Raw genomic sequence first — 21,500 nt, forward strand, 5'->3', positions numbered from 1 at the left:
GTGGGTGTGGATGCCCAGAAACCCAACCCAACGCTTGTAAGCAAGGTGTATCGCAACCCTCTTGAGGTAGCAGTGCGCTCCGTGGGGTCCGTCCCCAAAGCAGGAGAGCCATTGCACAGCTTACAGGGCCGAGCCCGCAGTTCCTGTCTTGATCAAAAACCCAGCTTCAGGAACTTTGGGCCAGGTTTTTAGGTGCTTAATGATGGTGTTAGGCATCTTTAAAACCCCCATGAGGTGCCTAAGTGGCTATCTGCATCTTTAGGGGCCCAACCACCTTTACAAATCTGGCCCTTCAGCCCTAGATAGTGACGTGTGCATTAAAAATAGATCTAACTAGAGAACCTATCGCCGTCTCTCCATCTGGACCAGCCTTGCAGACTTCCACATGCCCAGGACAAATCACTTCCCCTGGGTGTGTGGGTGAAAATATCATTTGTTCTTTTATTGGTGTCCTCGTGAATAGTGGCCCAGTCTGGTAAATGTTCATGGCAGTTTTTTGCAAGATTAAGTCTCATCCTCTGTTATGAGGCTCCTGCACCTCTGCCCCGTTCCTGGTGTCTCTGAGAACAGCCCCTCAGCGTGGCCTCTTGCCTTACCTCTCAGGGTGGAATCCCGCAATCCTTTCACGCTTAGGCCCCATCCGACCTCCTTACTGGGAGAGGTTGTTGGTAAAAGACCTGGTGCACCCTGGATAGAGATCCCAGGGTCCCATGTGCCATTATCCAGCACGCTGCCGTGTGGGAGATTTTTCCAGTGCATTGTGTGATATTAGCACTGCACTCAGAGAATTATGGGAGCACCCGGTCAAGTTCCCACAATCCCCTTTCTTCCACAACAATGTCTTTTCCAGCTCATCATTTTCATGCTGTTTTTGAAATTCCTACTGTTCCTTGCGCCGCTTTTCAATCTTTTTGCTATCTCACCATCAGAAACATGGGTCCCGCACCGGGCAGCAGAGACTGGGCGCATGATTCTTCTGTATTTGCAGGGCATGGTGACGCTACCCCATGTGTGCCAATCCCTAATCTCCTTGCAGAACCAGCTGGGTTTCCAGCACTTGTGATTCCTCCCTTCGGGAGCCTGCAACTAACAGTCTCCTTCAAACAATGTAGCCGTTGGAACAAAGCATTAGAGCCAAAGGGATTTTAAAACAACAGAATGCATACGCCGAGTCTCTTCTAACCTTATGCCTCACTACGAACTAGGAAGACAGGTTTGCCTCTTAAATTATGGGAAGAACAAACTTGCATTCTCCCAGCCAGCTCCGGACCTCTTGTGGCTTGGTGTACGCTGAAAGTTATAGCAACGTAGCTCCACCAGTCAGAGGTGTGCAAAACCCACCCCCCAACTAAAGCGCAAGGCCGGCAAAAACCCCTGTGTCGACACAGCTATGTTGATGGAAGATTGCTTACGTCGTTTGGGCTGGTGGTGTTCCTTCTGTCAGTGTAGGTTCCTCTCCTTCTCTCGGGTTAGCTTGCGTCTACACTAGCTATGCCAGTACAGTCTCTGTAGCATGGACGTACCCTGTGAGTTCGAGGGTCTTTCAAATGGCCTCTTCTGTCCATCTGACCCATCTGGTTCAAAGTGGTCTCAGCTGGAGTGTTAGCTCCTCGGCTGCAAAATCCTAGTGCAGTCAAGGCCCTGTCGTGTTGACCATGAAGTAGCTAGCTGAGGGCAACCACGGGCAGAGAGGCCCCTCGTGGCAAAAACCACAGGTGCCTTGTCTCCACTAGGATTTTACAGCTAAAGCGCAAACGCATGTGAGTTATACTGTGTAACCCCTCCCCGCATCCAGTGAAGTCCTTGCCCATCTCTACCTGTGGGATTGGGCGTTGCAACTGTCTGCTCCCCTCTGCTAGTCCAACACGCCGTCTTAGAAGTCAAATCCATCAATAATCCTCACTGAGCAAGCCCACGATTGTCCCACCCTCGCTATGGAAACAGACGTGTCCCCTGTGAAAATATCCAAGATCTTGTCTACACACACAAATTGCACCCTTTAGTAGAGTTAAAGCACAACTCCCCTAAGTGTGGGCAGAGTCACAATGGTATAAAAGTGCTTTAGAGCCATCCAGGAAGAGGAATTGGCTATAGTGCGATACTAGTTCACTACATCCACGCTAGGGGTTGTGTTGGTATAGAGTATCTCAGTAGACACTGGCACTACTAGCAGAACTAGTTGGACTGGTGTAAAATCTGTGTGTAGACCAGGCCCAACTCAATTACTCTCCCATCTTCCCTTCCACAGAATATGGGAAGCAGCAAGGTGGTTTAAAACCACTCGTATCCAGCCCCCCGCCATGCCCGGGAACAGGGGCGTTGAGAATCAGGCCCCAAGTGTCACAAGTTACACTGCCTAGATCTACCTGGATCTGAGTGAAATCGCTCCCCAGATCTATCGTAATTAATTAGGATAAAAGGTTCCGAAGGGATATTAAGCTTCAGGCTTCAGGGCTTAAGCCAGTCTCTAACTCGGGAGTGGCCAACCTGTGGTTCTGGAGCCACATGCGGCTCTTCAGAAGTTAATATGCGGCTCCTTGTACAGGCACCGACTCCGGGGCTGGAGCGACAGGCGCCAACTTTCCAATGTGCCGGGGAGGGGTGCTCACAGCTCAACCCCGGCTCTGCCCCAGGCCCTGCCCCCACTGCACCCCTTCCCGCCCCCTCCCCTGAGCCTGCCATGCCCTCGCCCCTCCCCCCTCCAGAGCCTCCTGCACGCCATGAAACAGCTGATTGGGAGGTGCAGGGCTGCGGGTGGGCGGGAGGTGCTGGGAGCGGGGATGGGTGGGGGGCTGCTGACGTATTACTGTGGCTCTTTGGCAATGTACATTGGTAAATTCTGGCTCCTTCTCAGGCTCAGGTTGGCCACCCCTGCTCTAACTATTAGGGGACAGGATGAGATCCAATGAAGGGGGCAGATTATCCCAGATCTGCTACTGTGGGGTTCTTACACCTTCCTCTACAGCAGCGGCTCTCAATCTTTCCAGACTGCTGTGCCCCCTTCAGGAGTCTGGTTTGTCTTGCATACCCAAGTTCCACCTCATTTCAAAACGACTTGCTTACAAAATCAGACATCAGATACCAAAGTGTCACAGCCCACCAGTACTGAACACCTGCTGACTTTCTCATTTTTACCATATAATCAGGGCTGGCGCTTCCATTAGGTGACCCTAGGCGGTTGCCTAGGGCGCCAGGATTCGGGGGGCGGCATTTTGTGCGCTCCCCACGGGGCGCACGGGAGCTTCCGGTTCCGCTCCCATCGCGCCGCCGAAGAAGGAGCTTCTGCCGACGTGCCGCGGAAAACAGCGGCAGGCAATTGAGCAGCTCAATGACTGCCGCTGTCGCCTGCGGCATTTCAGCGGAGGGTCCTTCTTTGGCGGCGCGATGGAAGTGGAACCGGAAGCTCCCGCACGCCCCGTGCGGAGCGCACAACATTCCGCCCCTCGAATTCTGTCTAGGGCGCCAGAAACCCTGGCACCGCTCCTGCATATAATTATGCAATAAGTCCATTGGAATATAAATACTGTACTTATATTTCAGCATGTAGTGTGCAGAGTTGTATAAACAAGCGATTGTCTGAAATGTTAGTTTGTACTGACTTTGCTAGTGCTTTTTATGTAGCCTGTTGTAAAACTAGGCAAATATCTAGCATTGCCGTACCCCCTGGAAGACCTCTGCCTATCGCCTGGGGTATGCGTTCTCCTGTGGAGAACCATTCCTCTGTAGCATCTGGGGCTGGCCACTGTCAGAGACGGGATTCAGAACCAGATGGACCTTGGGTCTGATCTGTGCATACTCCCTCTGTCTGTCTCTCTGTCCCCTTCAGATCTCCAGGATTTGATCTGCTGGGAATGCCTCAGCCAGTAAACCCATGCCGAGCTTATGGATTATTTCCAGAGACAATTCACACCTAGGCACTGATCATTTTCATGCACTTGCTAAACGCTGGAGCTGTTTTTCTCAGCCTTCCATATTTTATGTAGCCAGCCCCCTGACTGATCAGGCTTTAGGTGTGAAATACGACTCTCAGCTCCCCTTGTTACCTAGCAGTTCAGTGGCACCAGCTGTGCTATTCACCCTGGCTTTATAGGGATGTTCAAAGTCTACTCTGCATCCCCCCTACTGATGTTTGGCTGGCCAAGGTCGCTAGTCATGGGTGGTTGGAAATTAGCAGAGCATCAACTTCCAGGCATGGCAGTTTGTGTGGCTGCCTCTGTCCTGCGCCAGCCTTTCTTCTGATGTAAGTTCTAGGTAAATCTGGGCAGCAATACACAACTGTTTCTAGAGGCCCCAAACTCACCTTGGGAGAGCAGCTGTCTGGACAGAACCACAGGCCACGGTTAAGGCTCAGGAAACTGCAGGACGAGCAAAGTCAAGTCTGGCTGAGCCTTTCCTTTTTGTGACCCAAGTGCCTACAAAATGCTGGGATCTGTCCGTAGATTCGACGTCAGGTGGGAAACGCTTAAGAATCTCTCCTTGTCTCTCTGTTTTCTCCTCTCTGCCGTTACAGCCCATACAGATCTGGTCCCTTCCCTCTCGGGATCCAGTCGGAAGAGGTAGATGTGGGACGGGGATTGTTTCTGCAGTGGGTATCTTCATCCGTGCGGAATACAGTGGAGTCCGAGGGAATTAGCTGTTGTTGAGTTGCCGGTGTGATGGAAGGGGGGGACCCTGGATCGTGGACGACGGACCCTGACCTGAGAGGAATTGCCCTAAAGGTGGGCTGGAGGCCATGCATGGCTGGGACTTGGGGAGAGCCTGAGTCGTTAGCACCAGGCAGTACAACCCAGGAGCCAGAGTGATCCGGGGTCAGTCGGTGTCCAGCAGCCTCTCTAAAGAATCCTTTGTCCCCGGGCTGGTCCTTTCAGAGGAGATGGGGCTCAACCCCACCTGTGACATACGCAATCTGCCTCTCTGGGTCACGTGACTCAATCAGCCCTCTGGGATAGCCAAGGGAGTGGAATAGAGGTTTTAGCAGAGCAGCCAGGCTCCTGCTGCAGCAGACCCTTTGGGTAAGTTTACACTGCAGGAAACCTGGATCATTCACGCTGCATTGTAAACCTGGGCTTACCGCTGCTGGACCCGTCTCTCTCACAGCCGTGCTAAGGCATCCGCTCCGCCCTGCGTGGCCCTTCTGACTCAGGTCTGTGGCCTGAGCTGCGTCCACACTGCAAAATGCCAAGGCTTGGACCTGAGTCACAGCAACAAGACTCGGGCTCTGACCTGTGCCCCGAGCAGGGTCCTAGACCCAGGTCCTGAGTGCTTGCTGGCCCGAGTCAGACTGATTTGTGTGTGGATGGAAGGCGGGAGAGGGGGGCTTGGGCTCAAATCTGAGTCAAGCCTGTGCTTAGTGTGCAGCGGGCGGCACTTATGGAGGAGCTCTGAGGAGAGGGAACTGCAGGTGAGGTGCCCGCTGCGCTGCCCCATGCCAGGAGGGAGGTGCTCTGGAAGTGGCTTGGCTGCCCCCTGGCTGAGACCCAGTCACCAGGTGCGCTCTGTGGACGGACGGGGCAAAGGCCGTGAGGGTAGAACCAGCTTTGCACACTGCACTGGGACGCTGAGGTGGGGGAGCAGCTGTTTAATGCCCTGAACTAAACACTAGGGATCGACCGGTCGTCCCCAAACTCTGGGCAAGGTCAGATCCAAATCCAACCTTGGCAGCTGAGCCCTCGTCGTCCAAAGCCTGGGACAAAGACAGCGCTGATCTGCACTGGGGTGTGGACGTGGCACCCAATGCCCGGTTCGTCCCGAACGGCTTAGGCCAGGAAGGGAAGGAAACTTCTGTGTCCAGCTGTGCCCACCGGGAGCAGTTCAGGAGAGGCCGGGGTGGGTAACCAGACAGTTGGGAATCTGGCCACGAGGCAGCCCTGGCTCCTTGGGGAAGGCGCGGAGGGGTGGGATCAGGGCCTGTGAGAGGGAGCTAAGTACCTGCCCTTCTGTGGTGTCTGCAGGACAGATGAGAGGAAAAACCACCTGGCAGCTGCAGAGCGTGGGCGGCAATCCCCACACCTGTGCTGTGCCCGGGGCGCGCAAACCCAGGCAGCCTTTGGAAGCTGCTCGGTGGTGCTCAGCAGAAGAAATTGCTCAGCCCTGCTAATCTCCTCCTCTTTATATTGATTGGTCAGGGCCAAGATTTCCCCCCACCCTCGCACCCAGCCCCGCTGCTTTAAACCTATAGGCTGAGACGCCCCCTCTTCACTCTCCCCACGCGGGGGTATTTATAGAGGGAGCTTGGCAGCCCCAGCTCAGGGGCTGCAATCTCCTCTGCCGGGGGGGACACCGACAACTCTTCCCCAGAGAGCAGCAAAGGTAAGTGCTGCCTTTAAACGCTCACTGTCCAGAGAAGAAAGTATTGGCAGATCCAGGGTGTGAGGGATGCAGAGATCAGAGCTCGGAGCTCTGGACTGCACCTGCCCGGAGAGTGAGCAATGTCTCAGTGGCAGCTAAAAAACTGAATGAATGTAGCAAAGTGTGTGAATGGGTGAGGAGGAGAAGCCAGGGAGAGAGAGAGAGTGTGTGTGTCTTAGAGGAGGGTGAGTGTGTGTGTGTGTTAGGCACAGACGTCCATTTCTCCTATTAGAAGTGAGGGTCACACTTTAGGCTAAGGCTCCATTCTTAAAAAGGGTTGTTAAGGGATTCATCACTTGTATACGTGTGTAGCACAAGTCGCATGTGTTCTAGCTGCTTGTTCCCACGTCAGTAGAAAGTGTTCTAGACGGTTATAAGCCCCAGTGATAAACAACCGGCTGGACTCCAGAACAGCTGAATACCCCTTTATTAACCCTTCATGAACTATTTGTAAATGACACGTCAATATCAGGTGTGACGGGGCGGGGGTGTATTTTGGGAGTTGGACCTGTGTATTGGGTGGAATGTGTCTCTCTAGTAGGAGAAGTGGGGAGGGGGGTGTTAGAAGAGCAGAAAAGGATCAGAAACTTAGTGGTTTGGAGTTTAAGAAAGAAAGAGAAAGAAAGAAAGAAAAAGAAAGAGAAAAACCCACCCTTGAATCTGGCCACCTCCCTGCCCCTCCCTTCAATCTCTGACGTTTGCTAAAAAGGGACTTTTGCTGGTTTGTTTCTCTGATTTCCCTCTGGCTGCGATCAGGGCGGCAGGGAGGTTTTCCTAGCACCACATCCCATCCACGCAAAGAGCACCAGAATCCCCCGAGGAATCTGTGCCCATCAGCCCCCATCTCCTCCCCAAAGAGCTCTGCCTCGCTTAGAGATGCATCTGAATCAACCCCCTCTGAATCTGCCCAATTCACCCGCCCCTGTATATGCCCCACTCCAAGCTAGGTCTTCCCAGGATTGCCATGCCCCCAGGGCTCCCATCCTCTGGATCCCCAAAGGTCATTCTGCCATTAAGAATTACTTTGGGTGCGGTTTATTGAGTATGCAGAGTAAGTCCCACTCTCTGGGGTAGTTATCTGACCCCCACTGCCATAGTACCTGAGCGTCTCATAATATTTATCCTCCCAACGTCCCTGTGAGGTAGGGCAGTGATCTCCCCGTCATGGGACAGATGGGGAAACTGAGGCACGGAAAGGCTAAGTGACTTGCCCAAGGTCACACAGGGAGAGTCTGTGCTGTTGACGGACAGGGTTGTGGACGGCTGCTGCCCATCGACTGCTAGGTTGGGTCTCGCACAGATTTCTCAGTGGCTGATCATTGCTGTGAAGCAGGTGATGGTGTATGAGGCTGCACCCCAAGGTTGAACTGCAGCCCCTGCCACCACAACGGGGTTACCCAGGTATAACTGTGGGCAGAATTTGGCCCTGGCAATTTATCTATCTTGGGGTCTTACACTGGCGCCCATCACCGTGGTATCTGAGCGCCTTTCATGTAAAATTAATAGGGGGTGTTGGCATAGTGCAGCAGTTCCCTGCCACCTCTGAATCCCAAGGGAGTGCCTGAAGCTTCTGCTCATCTCAATGGGAATCCCAGGGGCTCAGTCCTCGGCTGTCACAAACTTCTGCGTGAGGAGTAGCATTAGGACAGAAACATCTCTCCATCCTCCTGCATAATCTCGCAGTAATGTGCCTTCCCGGGCTCCGTAACCCCAGTCCCCGCCACCAGCGCTCCACATCTGCTCCCAACCCACAGAAGTTTGAAACGAGGAGCATCATTGCCGGCGACGATTACCCGTTTGTCACAACGCTTCCGATCCCAGCAGAGTCGCCGAGCCGCCTCGTGCTTCTCATCAAGCTGCTGTCTTTGTAGCTTTATGGCGTCCGCTGAAGACTTAATCTTTGATTGGGGACTGGGTAATATCCTCCCCCGATTCTCGGTGGATGTTTAAAATTCGCTCCTGGCGCCACCTCGTTTTAATCGACGGGGCTTTGTTGTTGCCTGTCGTTCTAATTGTGAGTGATTTGTCTCCCCCCGCCCCCCGCGGGACAGAAATATCAGGGTTGTTATAGTTTCCTGGGGTTTGTATTGTTCTGTGTTGGTTGATTTTCTTTCCCCCTCAAAGAGGGAGGGTTGCTTATAAAAATGTAAGGAGCGAAATAAAGGGCAGAGAAGTAACTTACGTAGCAGCCACAGTGGAGCTGCTTCCACTGGAAGCTGAGTCACTGGACCAGATTCAGAGGGGAGGTGAAGTAGCTCTTGCTGGGCTAACAGGCTGGTCCGATGGTTAGGGCCCTGGGATGGGCTTCAGTATGCTGGGGTTTAATTCCCAGCTGTGCTACTGACTGTGTGCCAGACCTTGGGCAAATCATTTGATCTCTTGGGGGCTCAGTCCTCTTATCTGCAAAATGGGGACACCAAGCTGTGGCTTCTGTTTGGGTCATAAACTCTTCAGGGCAGGGGCGATGGGTCTGTACGGTGTCTAGCACAGTGGGGTTCGACACTTGGCCTGGAACCTTGAGATGCTCGTATCATTCGAATAATGATCAGCTCTGAGTTATCCTTTGCACTAGAACTAGCTTGGCCCTACTGACACCTGTCTGCGCATCCCCTCTGAATTCATCCCTTTGTGTCTCTAACAGCACCCGCTTCCATCCAGCGTAGGGCTCATCTGTGCAGCACCTTTCCTTCCGAAGGATCCCAAAGCACTTTACCGAGCTGGTTCTGATCAGCCTTCGATTGAGGGCTAGTCTGTTTGCACAGAGGCAAGGGCACACCCCTCGCTGGTAACGTCTGGCGGGTGAGGCCACTCATTTGACATTTAACTTGTCTGTGTCTAACTCTGGGGCCCGGCCAAGATGAGATGTGCATGGATTAGCCAGTGCTCGTGTTACATGGCGTGTGCATCTCATTTCTTTTCATTTCCAGCAGCAAACCCGAGGGAAAAGGGCATTCGGTGCCTGACGCTGTAGGACAATGACGGGAAAGCACCGGCTTTAGGAAGAACCTCTCCTCTCACTGATCCCGACTGTTCCTAGCAGGTAATCCCATTGGAATGGGCTGGGGGAGAGATCCCACTTCTCAAAAATCAACCTTCCCCCAGTGGGAGGTGGTACAGGGAGAGATGCAAGAGCATTGGCTGGGTGGAGGTGGGGAGGCAGATATTCTGGTGCCTTTGAACTGGTGGTTGCTCACTTGGGGCCTGATTCAAAACCACTGAAGCCAGCTGGGGTCTCTCCTGCACTGGAATTTTCCTCGCTGAGCCCCAGACAATGGCAGAAACGTTCCAATTTGGGTCCCCCGAGGAAAGCACCTCGCTCTGCATTTAAGTCGTCTCCGTTTCCCCAGGGTTCCTAAATCGTGTTTAGGAGCCTGACGTGAGGCCGACAAGTCTGAAAAGGCCGGCTAGTGTTCTTAAGCATCCTGGAAGGGATACAAAGTGGTCGGGGGCTCTGGAGCAGCTGGGGCTGGGCTCCAGGGTTTTATTCCCCAGCTCTGCCACTGACTCAACAAGCATCCTTGGGCAAGTCACTTCCCCTGCTCTGGGCCTCCGCTTCCTTGGCTAAGAATGGAGTAATAATAGTCCCCTCGTTCACAGGGTGTGCGGGGGTGGGCAGTGAGGCTGTAATTAGTGTCTGAAGTGCTCTCCTTGGCAGAAAGGAGCCGTGCGAGTGCAAACTATTATCATGACTAAAGCTTCAATAGACATCTGCCCATAAAACTCTCCTCTGTAACCGCTATTAAAATCATTAAAGAGCTAGTAACTTGCTTTACCAACTGGAGTGTGCCATTCAGCCAACTCTCCCATCTTGACAGAGCTTCTTTCTAATTAGAATTTAATTCCTGCACGGAGCAGGAGAGCTCTTGTTTTTCGACTTGGATTTGAATTGGCTTTTTCCCCCACAAAAAAAGCTTTAACACCCAAGGGCCAGTGCATTTCCTCTGCTTTCTGTTGGAGTCTGAAACCGATTTTTGTTAGCGGCAGAGGGAAGAGGACAGACACCAAATACATCTCTGGGAAGTGACACGTGAGCAGATCTTGTAGTGCAAAGGGACCGGAAGCCCAACGACAAGGCTTCCGTCCCGACCGTGGATCTGTTTTTCTGATGTCCCTTTGTGGGATCTAGTGTCAGTGCGAGCTGCTGGAAGACCAGAGGAACTGAAGCGCCCAGGGACTTGCTAAGCTAAGGATGGCTTCAAGCCAGCCTTTGGGCTGTCAGTGCCAGGAGGAGAGAAGCAGCAGCAGCAGCATTTCGTCTCTTCGTGCAGTGCTTGGAAGAGGCTAATGTCGTTTCCAGCACTCCAGCCACGTTCTGCAGCTGGCTGCTGTTCAGTGAAGGGAGGTTTAAACCCACTGCTGCCTGATGTTAGTGACTCACTGAATTACAGCAGGGATGCGGAAGGCATGCATATCTCCAAGGGCAGGGTGCAGGCTTCGTTAGCCTGAGGGGAGCCATCCCAGCACCATGGAAATGCCTCCTTGGCTGGCATCCGAAATGGGCCCCCTATTCCACATGGCTGGTGGAGCCAGGCAGATGTGAAATCGCTGTCCCTGCTTCCCCAAGCCCACCCTGTGAGACAATGAGCAAGGAGCATCGCGTGGGGCTGCGCTCCCCACTGCTGAGGAGTCCTGTATACGCTATATGTGTTCCGGTAGCACCCGGAGGCCCTAGTCCAGCTCAAACACACAGCGAGAGACAGGCCCTGCCCCTAAGCACTTACAATCAAAAGAGCCCAGAGAGACCCAGGGTGTGAGAGAGGGAGGATTAGCCCCATTTTACAGGGGAAGAACTGAGGCACACAGAAAGCAGCTCTTGGATTTATTTAGGCTCGTATATCCTGCCCATCACCATGGTGTCTGGGCACTCCCTACAGGTTCGTGGCATTAAAGCTGCTTCTGCGTGTAACTTTCTAGCCCGGCTTATCCAGAGCCGGAAGGAATTGGGAGGCCATTCTTGCTGAAACCGGTTGTCTTGCTGATGCGCCTGCAGCTTTCTGAGGGCCAAGGTCTCCTCTTATGCTGGTATGAAAGGAGGATACGTTAACTGGCTTCAGTGGTGTTACTCCTGATTGACACAGGGGTAAGGGAGATCAGGATCAGACCCTCCAGGTCTCCTTTATCCTCTTTCTCCCCCCTACCCCCATTTATTGTTTTAAAGGTTTTCCACCAAAGTTGTAATTCACAAGAATGTGGCTGAATCTGATGCTGTCCTGGATCTTCTCACTTGGCATCTCCAGGTCAGGTAAGAAAGAGAGACAGGAGGAGGCAAGAGTGTGTGTGGGGGGAACATGGGAAGCAGAGTGTAAATTAAAGCAGCCCAGAGGTTGCTCTAACTCATACCGGCAGCCAAGCAAGAAGCCCAAGGATACAGTAAGTGCAAAGGTGGCTTAAGGCAGTGATTCTTGTACCCCTGGCAGTACGCAGAGGTCTTCCGGGGGTACATCAGCTCAGCTAGAGATTTGCGTAACTTTACAACAGCCTATATAAAAAGCACTGGCGAAGTCAGCACAGACTAAAATTTCATACAGACAATGACTTGTTTATACAGCTCTGTGTGCTGTGCACTGAAATGTAAGTACCATATTTATATTTCAGCTGATTTATTTTACAATTATATGGTAAAAATGAGAGTCAGCCATCTTTCAATAACCGTGTCCTGTGACACTTTTGTATTTCTAGGTCTGATTTTTGTAAGCATGTAGCTTTGGTGAAACTTGGGGGATGCCAGACAAATCAGACTCCTGAAAGGGGGACAGTTGAGAGCCACTGGCTTAAGGCCCCACCTTATCTCCTGCATCCCCATCCCTTTCCCAGGCACAGGAGTGGAGTCACTCACCCAAAGCATGGCTCAGGGACACTGAGAAATACTCTGAGGAGCACAAATGATCATAGAATATCAGAGTTGGAAGGGACCTCAGCTGGTCCAATGATTGAATCACCCTTTTTGTTTCCTTTAAATAAATCACAACAACATTTCTAGTACCTTCAGGGCTCAGAACACACTCATAGAATCTCAGGGTTGGAAGGGACCTCAGGAGGTATCTAGTCCAACCCCCTGCTCCAAGCAGGGCCAATCCCCAGGCAGATTTTTGCCCCAGATCCCTAAATGGCCCCCTCAAGGATTGAACTCCCAACCCTGGGTTTAGCAGGCCCATGCTCAAACCACTGAGCTACCCCCTCCCTCCTTCTCTTGAACAAGAGCAGAGGCTGAACTGGATGGACCAGGTCACCTCTGGCCCCAACACCTACTGACAGCCCCCAAAGCTTGTTTATCCCAGCTCAAGATACTTTAGTAATGTGATGGCTGTTCTTCCATGAATCCCTGCTATTTCCAGGACCTCCCTTTGCTGCCGATGTGTTGTTCCTCTTGGGCAATTCTGCTGTTTTGTTGCATATTTCAAGTCCCCCCTGGTCTTTCTGAACCAGAAGGTACATTGTGTACGTTACTGGCCGAGGGCCAGCCCCGCTCCGCGGCTCTGCAGGGATTTGCTTTTGATTAGCGCTGAAAGGTTTCTTCTTTTGTGGAAAAAATATGCTGGGATTAGCACGCGGACCAGCGGTGGCATCCCAAGTGCACCAGATTGGCCCTGACGCTGGGCAAATAAAGTCCGTCTCACCACAGCACTCAGTTCTTCTCCATTAGGCCATATTGGTATGTTTCCCGGGGGAAGGAATGCCTTTCCCACCTACCCAGCAATGCGTGGGATTTATTTAAGCAATCACAATATTTCAGGAAATTTAAATACATGGTTCTGTGCTCCATTGGAAGGAGGGAGGCAAATCCTCAGAGGTTGGAAATTGGCCTCGTTTGAATGTACCCAGGCTGAGGATCCATGTGTCACTTGCAGAAGGTGGCCTACACGCCCTGTGCAGACGGCCGTCACCAAGCTTCTACCCCTCGTAAGTCCCACAGGAGGGACGTAGGTGATGCATGGAGCTTATGCCGGACCTCTGCATGGAGTGAATATCGCCCCATAGTGCTTTACCTCTTCCAAGGCCAAGCTCACAATGCCCTTGTGAGTTAGACAAGTGGCCCTTGTCCTCACTTGTATAAAGAAAAATGTGCCTCGTTCCAAATCCCATGAGTGCTGAAGTGTCTGATGCGATCCATTTTATGTCTTCTTCATAATGTTAGGGCAGGTGATGCTGTTACAGAGTCTGCCAAGTTCTTAGCGTGCAAGCAAGGTTTTAGTCTTGGAAGAAATGTTTGTGCTGTTTGCCAGCAGATCGAGGGACGTGCTCATTCCCCTCTATTCGGCATTGATGAGGCCTCATCTGGAGTATTGTGTCCAGTTTTGGGCCCCACATTACAAGAAGGACGTGGAAAAATTGGAAAGAGTCCAGCGGAGGGCAACAAAAATGATTAAGGGGCTGGAGCACATAACTTATGAGGAGAGGCTGAGGGAACTGGGATTGTTTAGTCTGCAGAAGAGAAGAATGAGGGGGGATTTGATAGCTGCTTTCAACTACCTGAAAGGGGGTTCCAAAGAGGATGGATCTAGACTGTTCTCAGTGGTAGCAGATGACAGAACAAGAAGTAATGGTCTCAAATTGCAGTGCGGGAGGTTTAGGTTGGATATTAGGAAAAACTTTTTCACTAGGAGGGTGGTGAAGCACTGGAATGGGTTCCCTAGGGAGTTGGTGGAATCTCCTTCCTTAGAGGTTTTTAAGGCCTGGCTTGACAAGGCCCTGGCTGGGATGATTTAGCTGGGGATTGGCTGGGGATCTGGCCCCGCTGACTTGAGTGGAGTCAGCCTATTGACACCAGTTTGCCCCCGGAAACTTTTTTCCCCGTGGTACGCACATGTACCACAGGAGTCGGGGAGATCCCGGGCTTCGCCGCCCACCCCTGTGGTCCCATCCCAGCACCTCGCCCTCCAAGTCCGCACCTCACTCAGCCCTGGCTGGATTGGAGAACGAGCTCACCCTCAGCCGCCGTGGCACCTCCTGTCCTGCGGGGCCGAGCCTGGCTTTCCACTCTGGGCCCTGCATCTGGGTGCACTGGGTCACAGCGCCGCTCAGGTTCGGCTCATCTGCTCCACTGGACGGGCCAAAGCTGAGTGCCGCTGTGACCCCCGTGCGCCAGGTCGCAATGCCACTCGCTTTGGGGGCCCTCGCCGATGGGGAAATCCTGATGCTTTTTGCCCCTCCCCTGCCCCAGGCAGCCCAGCTGCCCAAAGTACACAGTGCGCGTGTTATACACCTGGCTGCAAGTGCCACTGGCTGGGCATCTGACCCCCAATCTTGTTTCTTTTCCCTCAGTTCAGTTCACCCCCCTCCTGCCTCCCCCTCTCCCCGACAGCCTGTGGAACAATCCAGGGTCTTGGTTGGAAAGGTGACGCACATTAGCGGTTTGATATTGGACTTTGCTGAGTCCGAGAGAGCCGTTTTGGTAGCTCCGGGGCAGCGCTGTTATTAAAGGTTTGACCCTGTGTCCTGGGTCCAGCCTTCTGCTCTCTGCCTTCCCCAGGCTAGGCACATGCAAAGCGGGATGCAAATTTGCCTGACTCTTTGCTGTTGCAAATGGGTGGCTGATGCTTGCTGCAGGGGGGCTGGAACAATGGGTATAGTGGGGCTGCTAAGAGCCATTGAACCAAACTGTAAACCCTGCGTATGATGGAAACCGCTTCAAGACGGGGGGGGGGAACGGACTGCAGCACCCCTAGTTCCAGCACCTATGGAATGATCAAAGCAAAACAAGATGTAGCATTCGTGAGCAAGGGTGTGGACATGATTTCACCAGCTTTTAGGTCAGTGGTTCTCAAGCAGGGGTCCGGAGGCCCCTGGGGTGCTGCGAGCAGGTTTCAGGGGTCTGCCAAACAGGACCAGCGTTAGACTCTCTCAGGCCCAGGGCAGAGAGTCAAAGCCCCATAGCATGGGGCTGAAGCCCGGAGCCCTGAGCCCCGCCACCTGGGGCTGAAGCAGAAGCCTGAGAAACTTAGTTTCTCGGTGCCCGCTGTGGTTTGGGGCCCCGGGCATTTACCCTGCTTGCTCCCCCTTAACGCCGGGCCTGGCTTTTATATGCAGAAAACAAGCTGTTGTGGCACAGGTGGGCCGTGGAGTTTTTATACTGTGTCGGGAGGGCCTCAGAAAGAGAGAGGTTGAGAACCCCTGTTACAGGCTGTAAGCTGCCTCCGTTTGGACAAATGCCATCTTGAACGTGGTGGGTTCTCAAAGCAGGTCCTTGTACTTTGGTTGGCGTAAGCGGCTGCTAGGATTTAACCAGAGCCTTAATGAAGCACATTCACAAAAAAGGCTCATTGAGGGCCTCTCCGGATTCTTTCCCCTGGCTCTACCTAGCGCCCACAAGCGGGTACTGCATCTACTAACTAACTTCTGCTCTGTCCACACTGTTTAATAACAACTCTCCCATGGAGCGGTTTTCACGCGGAAATGCCATTTTATCGAACTGTTTTGCAAAAATGTGATTTCAAGGAGGTTTTCCAAGAGCAAGGTAAAAAAAACCCCACTGATTGGAAACAAGCTTTTGCCACTTGCAGACCGTCCGCTTCTGAGTGGTGAGCAGACTGTTTCAGATCAGCGGGAGGAAGGTTTCAGTGGGCAGCCCTAGAGATGCGTATTTTATCATGTGGCCTTTACAGAGAGGGGAAAACTGTGGCACACACTGTTCCCCTATCCTGGAAACCTGTTGCAGGGAGCAGAATATACCCCGTCAGTTTCACCTCCTGTCCCAGGACAGTTTTGGTCTTGGCTTAAATCAATGGTAATCAGCAAACCTACCAGTTTATCTGGTTTTAGGTTTAATAAGGGCTGGTGATTGCAAGCACTGAGCGTATCCCCACGGTTTTGGGGCTCCAGGCAGCCTGTCACTGCAGGTTCAGCATCCTAGAAGCTAAACTTAGCCAAGAACAGAGCCCAAGACAGGCCCATTCTGGCTCCTCGGGGTCAGAGGACCCACAGACAAAGGCATCTGCTTGAGAGAGACCCCAGATCCCCCCTTTTGAGCTGCCCTGCATCTCTCCCCAGGAGCGAACAGCCTGAGGCCTGGCCCTGGCAGCAGAGTCCCTACTCCGCAGCCCAGCTGTGGCATGCTAAGCCTGCACCCCACAGTGGCCTGCCTCGGCACCCCATTGACGGCCTCCTGCACCCTTGACCCCAGCTGCCTGCAGATCGGCCATGCCCGCCCGGGCGATATTATCTGGAGACTGAACGGAGAGACAAGGCAGCTGCCGCTGAACCAGAGCATCGTGGGAAACGGCACAGTCACCGTGGTCTCCGTTCTCCGGGCAGAGCGGCCCCGTGGGGAGCTGAGCTGTTACCTGCCTCACCGGAGCAGTCTGCACCTGCTGGGTCTGGCCGAGTACCAGGCTGGAGGTGGGTGCAGTTCCCGTAGCTCCCTGGCTAGGGGAGGAGATGTTCTAGGCTTGACCTTCACAAGGGCTGGATAAGGGCCCATCCTGGAAAGCCCAGAGGGTGCTTGGCTCCCATTGGGGGCAGCGGCTGGGGGGGGGGGCACTGAGCCCCTGCCAAGGCCATTGGCTTGTGCTGCAGTCATGGGCGGGGCTGGTTGGAATTTTTCCACCCGAACGTTTTTTCCACCGGAAAACGATGAGTTGTCAAAAGCTCAACGTTCTGGGAAAACATCGATTTCGATGGAATTTCAGGGGCGGGGCAGATCAGCGCTCTGTTCCGATGCCTTTTCGGGAGGCGACGTTTCAAGTTGCCATCTCAAAACCACGCTGAGTTTCAAGTGTTCAGTGTCATATCTGTTGTTCTAACACGCGCAAGTTGAGATCAGAGTGAAATGTTTTGATGGATCCAAAACTCGCTTTTTCTGGGATTTCATTAGTGGGGTCAGGTTTTGCTTTGTTTTCGTTCCGTTTCGGAATGGGGAAGGGGGGGAAAGGGAATCCATGGAAGGGAAGCCATCCAGTTTGTGCCCAGCTCTGGGGGTGCTCAGCACCCTGCACTCACCGCCGACCCCTCCAGCACCGGCTGGTTCTATTGGCCTTTTCTCTTCTCGTTCTGAAGTCCCGCCAGCAGAGCTGCAGGTGGAACATTGCGTCAGCTTCTGGGGGGGGAACATCACCTGCTACTGGGACCCTGGGCCGGAGACCTACCTTCCAACCACATACACCCTCCACATCACTGAGTGAGTTCACCAGCTGGCCGTAAGTGTGAGGGGGCAGGGGAGGGAGTGGGGGAGGATTGACATCCCAACACCTGACGATTAAAAGGGACTGTCCCTGCAAACCAGTGGTTCTCAAACTGGGGGTCGGGACCCCTCAGGGAGTTGCAAGGGGGGTCACGAGCTGTCAGCCTCCACCCCAAACCCCACTTTGCCTCCAGCATTTATAATGGTGTTAAATATATGAAAATGTGTTTTTAATTGATAAGGGGGGGGTCGCACTCAGAGGCTTGCTGGGTGAAAGGGGTCACCAGGACAGAAGTTTGAGAACCGCTGCTGTAAACTAGATATAATTATTGATTTTCTCCCTCCTCCCTCTGCCATGTCCGATGCTGGCAGGGGCGAGGGTGGGGTTTGGGCTCTGCCACTTGTGTTCCTGGACCTGGCAGCTGCTAACCTGGGCTCTCTCCCTCTCAGAGAAGCAGGGCGCTGCCTGTGGAAGTTCAGAGACGCCGGGACGTGCGTCTCCAGCCGGGAGAGCCGTTCCTGCACCATCCCTGTGGAGAACCTCTTTGCCTCTTTCCAAGTGAAGCTAACAGCCGTGAATCTGCTGGGCCAGGCCAGCGCCGCGGACAAGTGCGTGCATGGAATGAGCATTGGTAAGACCCGCTCGCGGGGGAGAGGAACAGTGGCCCTGACACAAACTGAGCCAGGGCAGGTGTGTCTGCTGGACTAGAATCACAGGTGGGGGGTTCTCGGGCCCGATTTGGTTCTGAACTCGTTGGGCCAGCCAAACTGAGCGAGCAAAGCTTAGCACGGGTGGATTTCTGGGCTGAGCTGGAGGCGTCATGAGACTGACCGTTCCTGCGACGTGGCCGGGTAAATCACACCGGGCTCTACTTCAGAAGAGCCAGGAGCTAGTCCGGGCTCTGCCACTGACTCTTCATGTGCCCCTGGGCCTGTTCCCTCCCCTTCTGGGCTTTCGAGAGGGGCCGGGTGTGGCTGCTTGTCTCTGGGCGTTGGGGGAGGGGCGTGCAGAAATGCTGCCCACGCCTGTGGCTTTCCTTTCCCAGTGAAGCTGAGCCCACCCGAGGTCAGCGCCACGGCGGACAGGAGCGACTGCTTCCGCGTGGTGTGGCGGCAGCCCAACGAGGAGCTGCTGCGCGTGACGGACGCGTGGTATGAGATCCGGTACCGCGACGTGGATGGGGCGTCCTGGACGCAGGTGGGTGGCTGTTGGTGGGAGGAGTTAGTAACAGGACTGACACCTGCTTCATAGGTGTATCCCCCCTTCTGGGGATTGGGGGGGTGTTAGGGATGCTGGTTGGCTTTGCCATCTCTCTCTCCACCCTAACCATGCAGTTACCCAGCTGTCTGTTCGTCCATCTAATCTATGCCCCTGGCCCAGAGCTCTTGGGCACGCGCGTGACGCTTCCTGAGAACAAATCCATCCGCTTGAACCAGCTGGCCCAATGGCCAAAATGTGACCTCTCTAATTCCACCCCCATCCCAAATGAAGGCTTCCCACCCCCTGCACCTTCTGCTCAGCTCTCCCTGGCACACCCTCAGCTCTCCACCAGCGGCTCCACCGCTCCTGGCGGGGCGAGGCCAACATACGCCAGCTAAGGGGCTGGCCTGGCCCAGAAGTCTCCCAGGCTCAGTCAGTCTGAGGGGAGGCGAGTTCCAAAGGCAAAGAGACCCTCGCCGAAATACCCCTGCATTGAGCCACCTCCTGTTTAAACTGGGGGTGCTCGTGTAACTCACTGGTACTTGTTTCACAAATCCACCCCCCCAATGGCTGACCCGCCGAGGAATGAGCCTGTTACAGGCTTAGGGAGGCTTGACTCTTTCACTCAAGCTGTAGCAGCTCCTCCATTTCGCTCTGGAGGCCCCTGGTTCAGTCCCTGGTGTGTCAGACAAGATGGCGTCCGTCACATTGGCTCAAGTCCCTCTGCTTCTCTCAAGTGTCCCGCGAGGACAGAGCTGGGTTCTGCTGAACCCGGTTCCTGTGTCACGGGGAAGCGATCCCCCGTCATGCCCCTGGGCTGGGGTTACTGGGGAGGAGAGAGCCCAGCATGAAGAGACGCCAGCTGGTTTGATCTGAGGTGGAGAGCCCCTCAGCCGCCCGCTCTGCACAGCAGATCGGTGCTTTAGGGCAGAATTGGGGCGAGCTGCAAAGAGAAGAGCTAAGAGGGACCCCCCCCCCCCCGGTTAAGGTGGATGTCACAGCCGCAGAGGACGCGCCCGCGTCGAAGGACGTCTGTGGCGTCTCGCCGTTCACCAGCTACTCCATCCAGGTGCGAGCGCTGTACCAGAGCGACGCCTTCCCCTGGAGCGACGGGGGCCCCTCCTGGAGCGCCTGGAGCCACGAGAGATTTGTGAGGACTCTGCCCGCGGGTAGGGAGACATGCTCACCTCTCCACCTCCCTCCTGCCTTCACCCCAAGGCTGCTGCCCACCCTGCCATGGCAGGGCCTGTCCTCCTCCTCCCTCCTGTCTCCAGTAGACAGGCCATGAGCTGGGGCAGCATGGACAGGGAGGGGGATAGAACAGGCTGGCCGGATCGTCCACCCCCACTCGCCTCAGACCCAAATTTCAGGAGCACCAGCCCCACTCTGGCCTGAGGCCTCTCCCATGGGTCTCCTCCTCGTGCCCTGTGGGTAACCCTGATGGGGCCAGCACTTAGCTAGCATGCCCAAGCCATCTGCCTGCTGTCACCCCGATCTCTCTCGGCTTGTTTGTCGCACCCCTTCCCGCCACCCTGTGGGTGCCATCTTCAGCCGTCCACTCCTCAAGGCAGGGAGTGTGTCTCTCTGCGGGGCTGTGCAGATCCTAGCTGAGTGCTCCTATAATACAAATTATATTCACCACAAAGGGTTAAACAAACTCCCCTGTCACTGATGGTTGCGAGGGTAGGGGGGTGCGTCTGGGCCAGAGCAATCTATACCCTCTGCTCTCAGCTCCCTCCCTGCAGAAACCCTCTCTCAATGACTTCATTCCTCTCCTTTGCATCTCCCGCATTGCCCTCGCCTGCCCACGGCCACCGCCTAGCCCCGTCCAGAGGGCCGGCTCTTTGGAGGAGAATAGCCACGCCCGACTCTGACGGGAGGAGTGAGATCATTCTGATGTGGAAGGTAGGGGGCCAAGCAGGGATCCAGGCCAGACACACCACCTGGGAAGGGGCTGGAATAAAGAGCTGGGTTAGTCCTGCTTTGCACGTGTCATGGGTGACTCCAGGCCTGACTCCAGCTGCTTGCTCCTGCAGCAGTTAAGGATCGGGTGACCAAATAGCAAGTGTGAAAAATCGGGACGGGGGTGGGGGAGCCCATATAAAAAAAAGCCCCAAATATCGGGACTGTCCCTATAAAATCAGGACATCTGGTCACCCTAGTTAGGGATCAAAGAAAAGAACATGAAGTGCGATTATAAAGCAAGAACCATCGGCCCCAGGGCTCCTGACTTTTAAGGCTGGTTCTAAGGCTTAATTCTGCTGGCAAAGCCATATTGACATCAATGGGCCTGACTTCTCTCGCTCATTTCACTCGGATTTTAAGCCGAGCTGCTCCTGATTCATGCCGGCATGAGCGGAGAACTGTACCCAAAGGGAGATCCCTTCCCAGGCATGAGTAGCCAGCAGAACCAGGAACAAGCCCCACGGGATAGAACTCGGAGACACAGCTCTGCAAATGCGACCAGGCCAGCCCCGAGAGAGAGTGGGCCATCCAGGTCCTTTGGCCTTTGCATTCCCAAACCGTTACTTGTTTGCCCCGGGAAGGGTTGGGAGAGGATTTAGCAGCTGGGCTGTATATGAGCTGGTGTCCCAGCTAGGGCTGGCTGGAAAACAAGAATTCTGTTTTTTGGAAGGAAAAATAAATAAATGAGGTTTTGACATTTGTTTTCATTCCACCACAGAACTAAGCCACAACCTTTGGAAACTTTGAGAGACACCCCCCCCCCATGATAGCCCCTGCTCTGAGTTAGGACTTGGGTCACACCTCCCAGGCGAGGGCCCTAACCAATTAGCTGTTCTGGAGCGGGCACCCAACAACCCCATTGGTGAGGGG

General features: G+C 54.1%; 1 protein-coding gene across 1 annotated transcript; it reads left to right on the forward strand.

Moving 5' to 3' along the window:
• Positions 1 to 6,280: 6,280 nt before the first annotated feature.
• Positions 6,281 to 20,427, forward strand: LOC120391934 (granulocyte colony-stimulating factor receptor-like). The gene is made up of 9 exons (XM_039516201.1): positions 6,281 to 6,309; positions 9,276 to 9,388; positions 11,507 to 11,590; positions 16,336 to 16,683; positions 17,341 to 17,461; positions 17,915 to 18,096; positions 18,511 to 18,662; positions 19,654 to 19,834; positions 20,411 to 20,427. Exons 3-9 carry the CDS (start codon positions 11,536 to 11,538, stop codon positions 20,425 to 20,427), a joined length of 1,056 nt encoding a protein of 351 aa, XP_039372135.1. The 5' UTR covers positions 6,281 to 6,309; positions 9,276 to 9,388; positions 11,507 to 11,535.
• Positions 20,428 to 21,500: the final 1,073 nt, after the last annotated feature.

Source organism: Mauremys reevesii, linkage group 26, assembly GCF_016161935.1.
Source record: "Mauremys reevesii isolate NIE-2019 linkage group 26, ASM1616193v1, whole genome shotgun sequence".
Classification (NCBI taxonomy): Eukaryota; Metazoa; Chordata; order Testudines; family Geoemydidae; genus Mauremys; species Mauremys reevesii.

Coding starts and splice junctions, on each gene's coding strand:
- LOC120391934 (XM_039516201.1), top strand. CDS start 11,536: ATGTGGCTGAATCTGATGCTGTCCTGGATCTTCTCACTTGGCATCTCC. Junction 16,684..17,340: donor GGCCGAGTACCAGGCTGGAG/GTGGGTGCAGTT, acceptor CTCGTTCTGAAG/TCCCGCCAGCAGAGCTGCAG. Junction 17,462..17,914: donor TACACCCTCCACATCACTGA/GTGAGTTCACCA, acceptor TCTCCCTCTCAG/AGAAGCAGGGCGCTGCCTGT.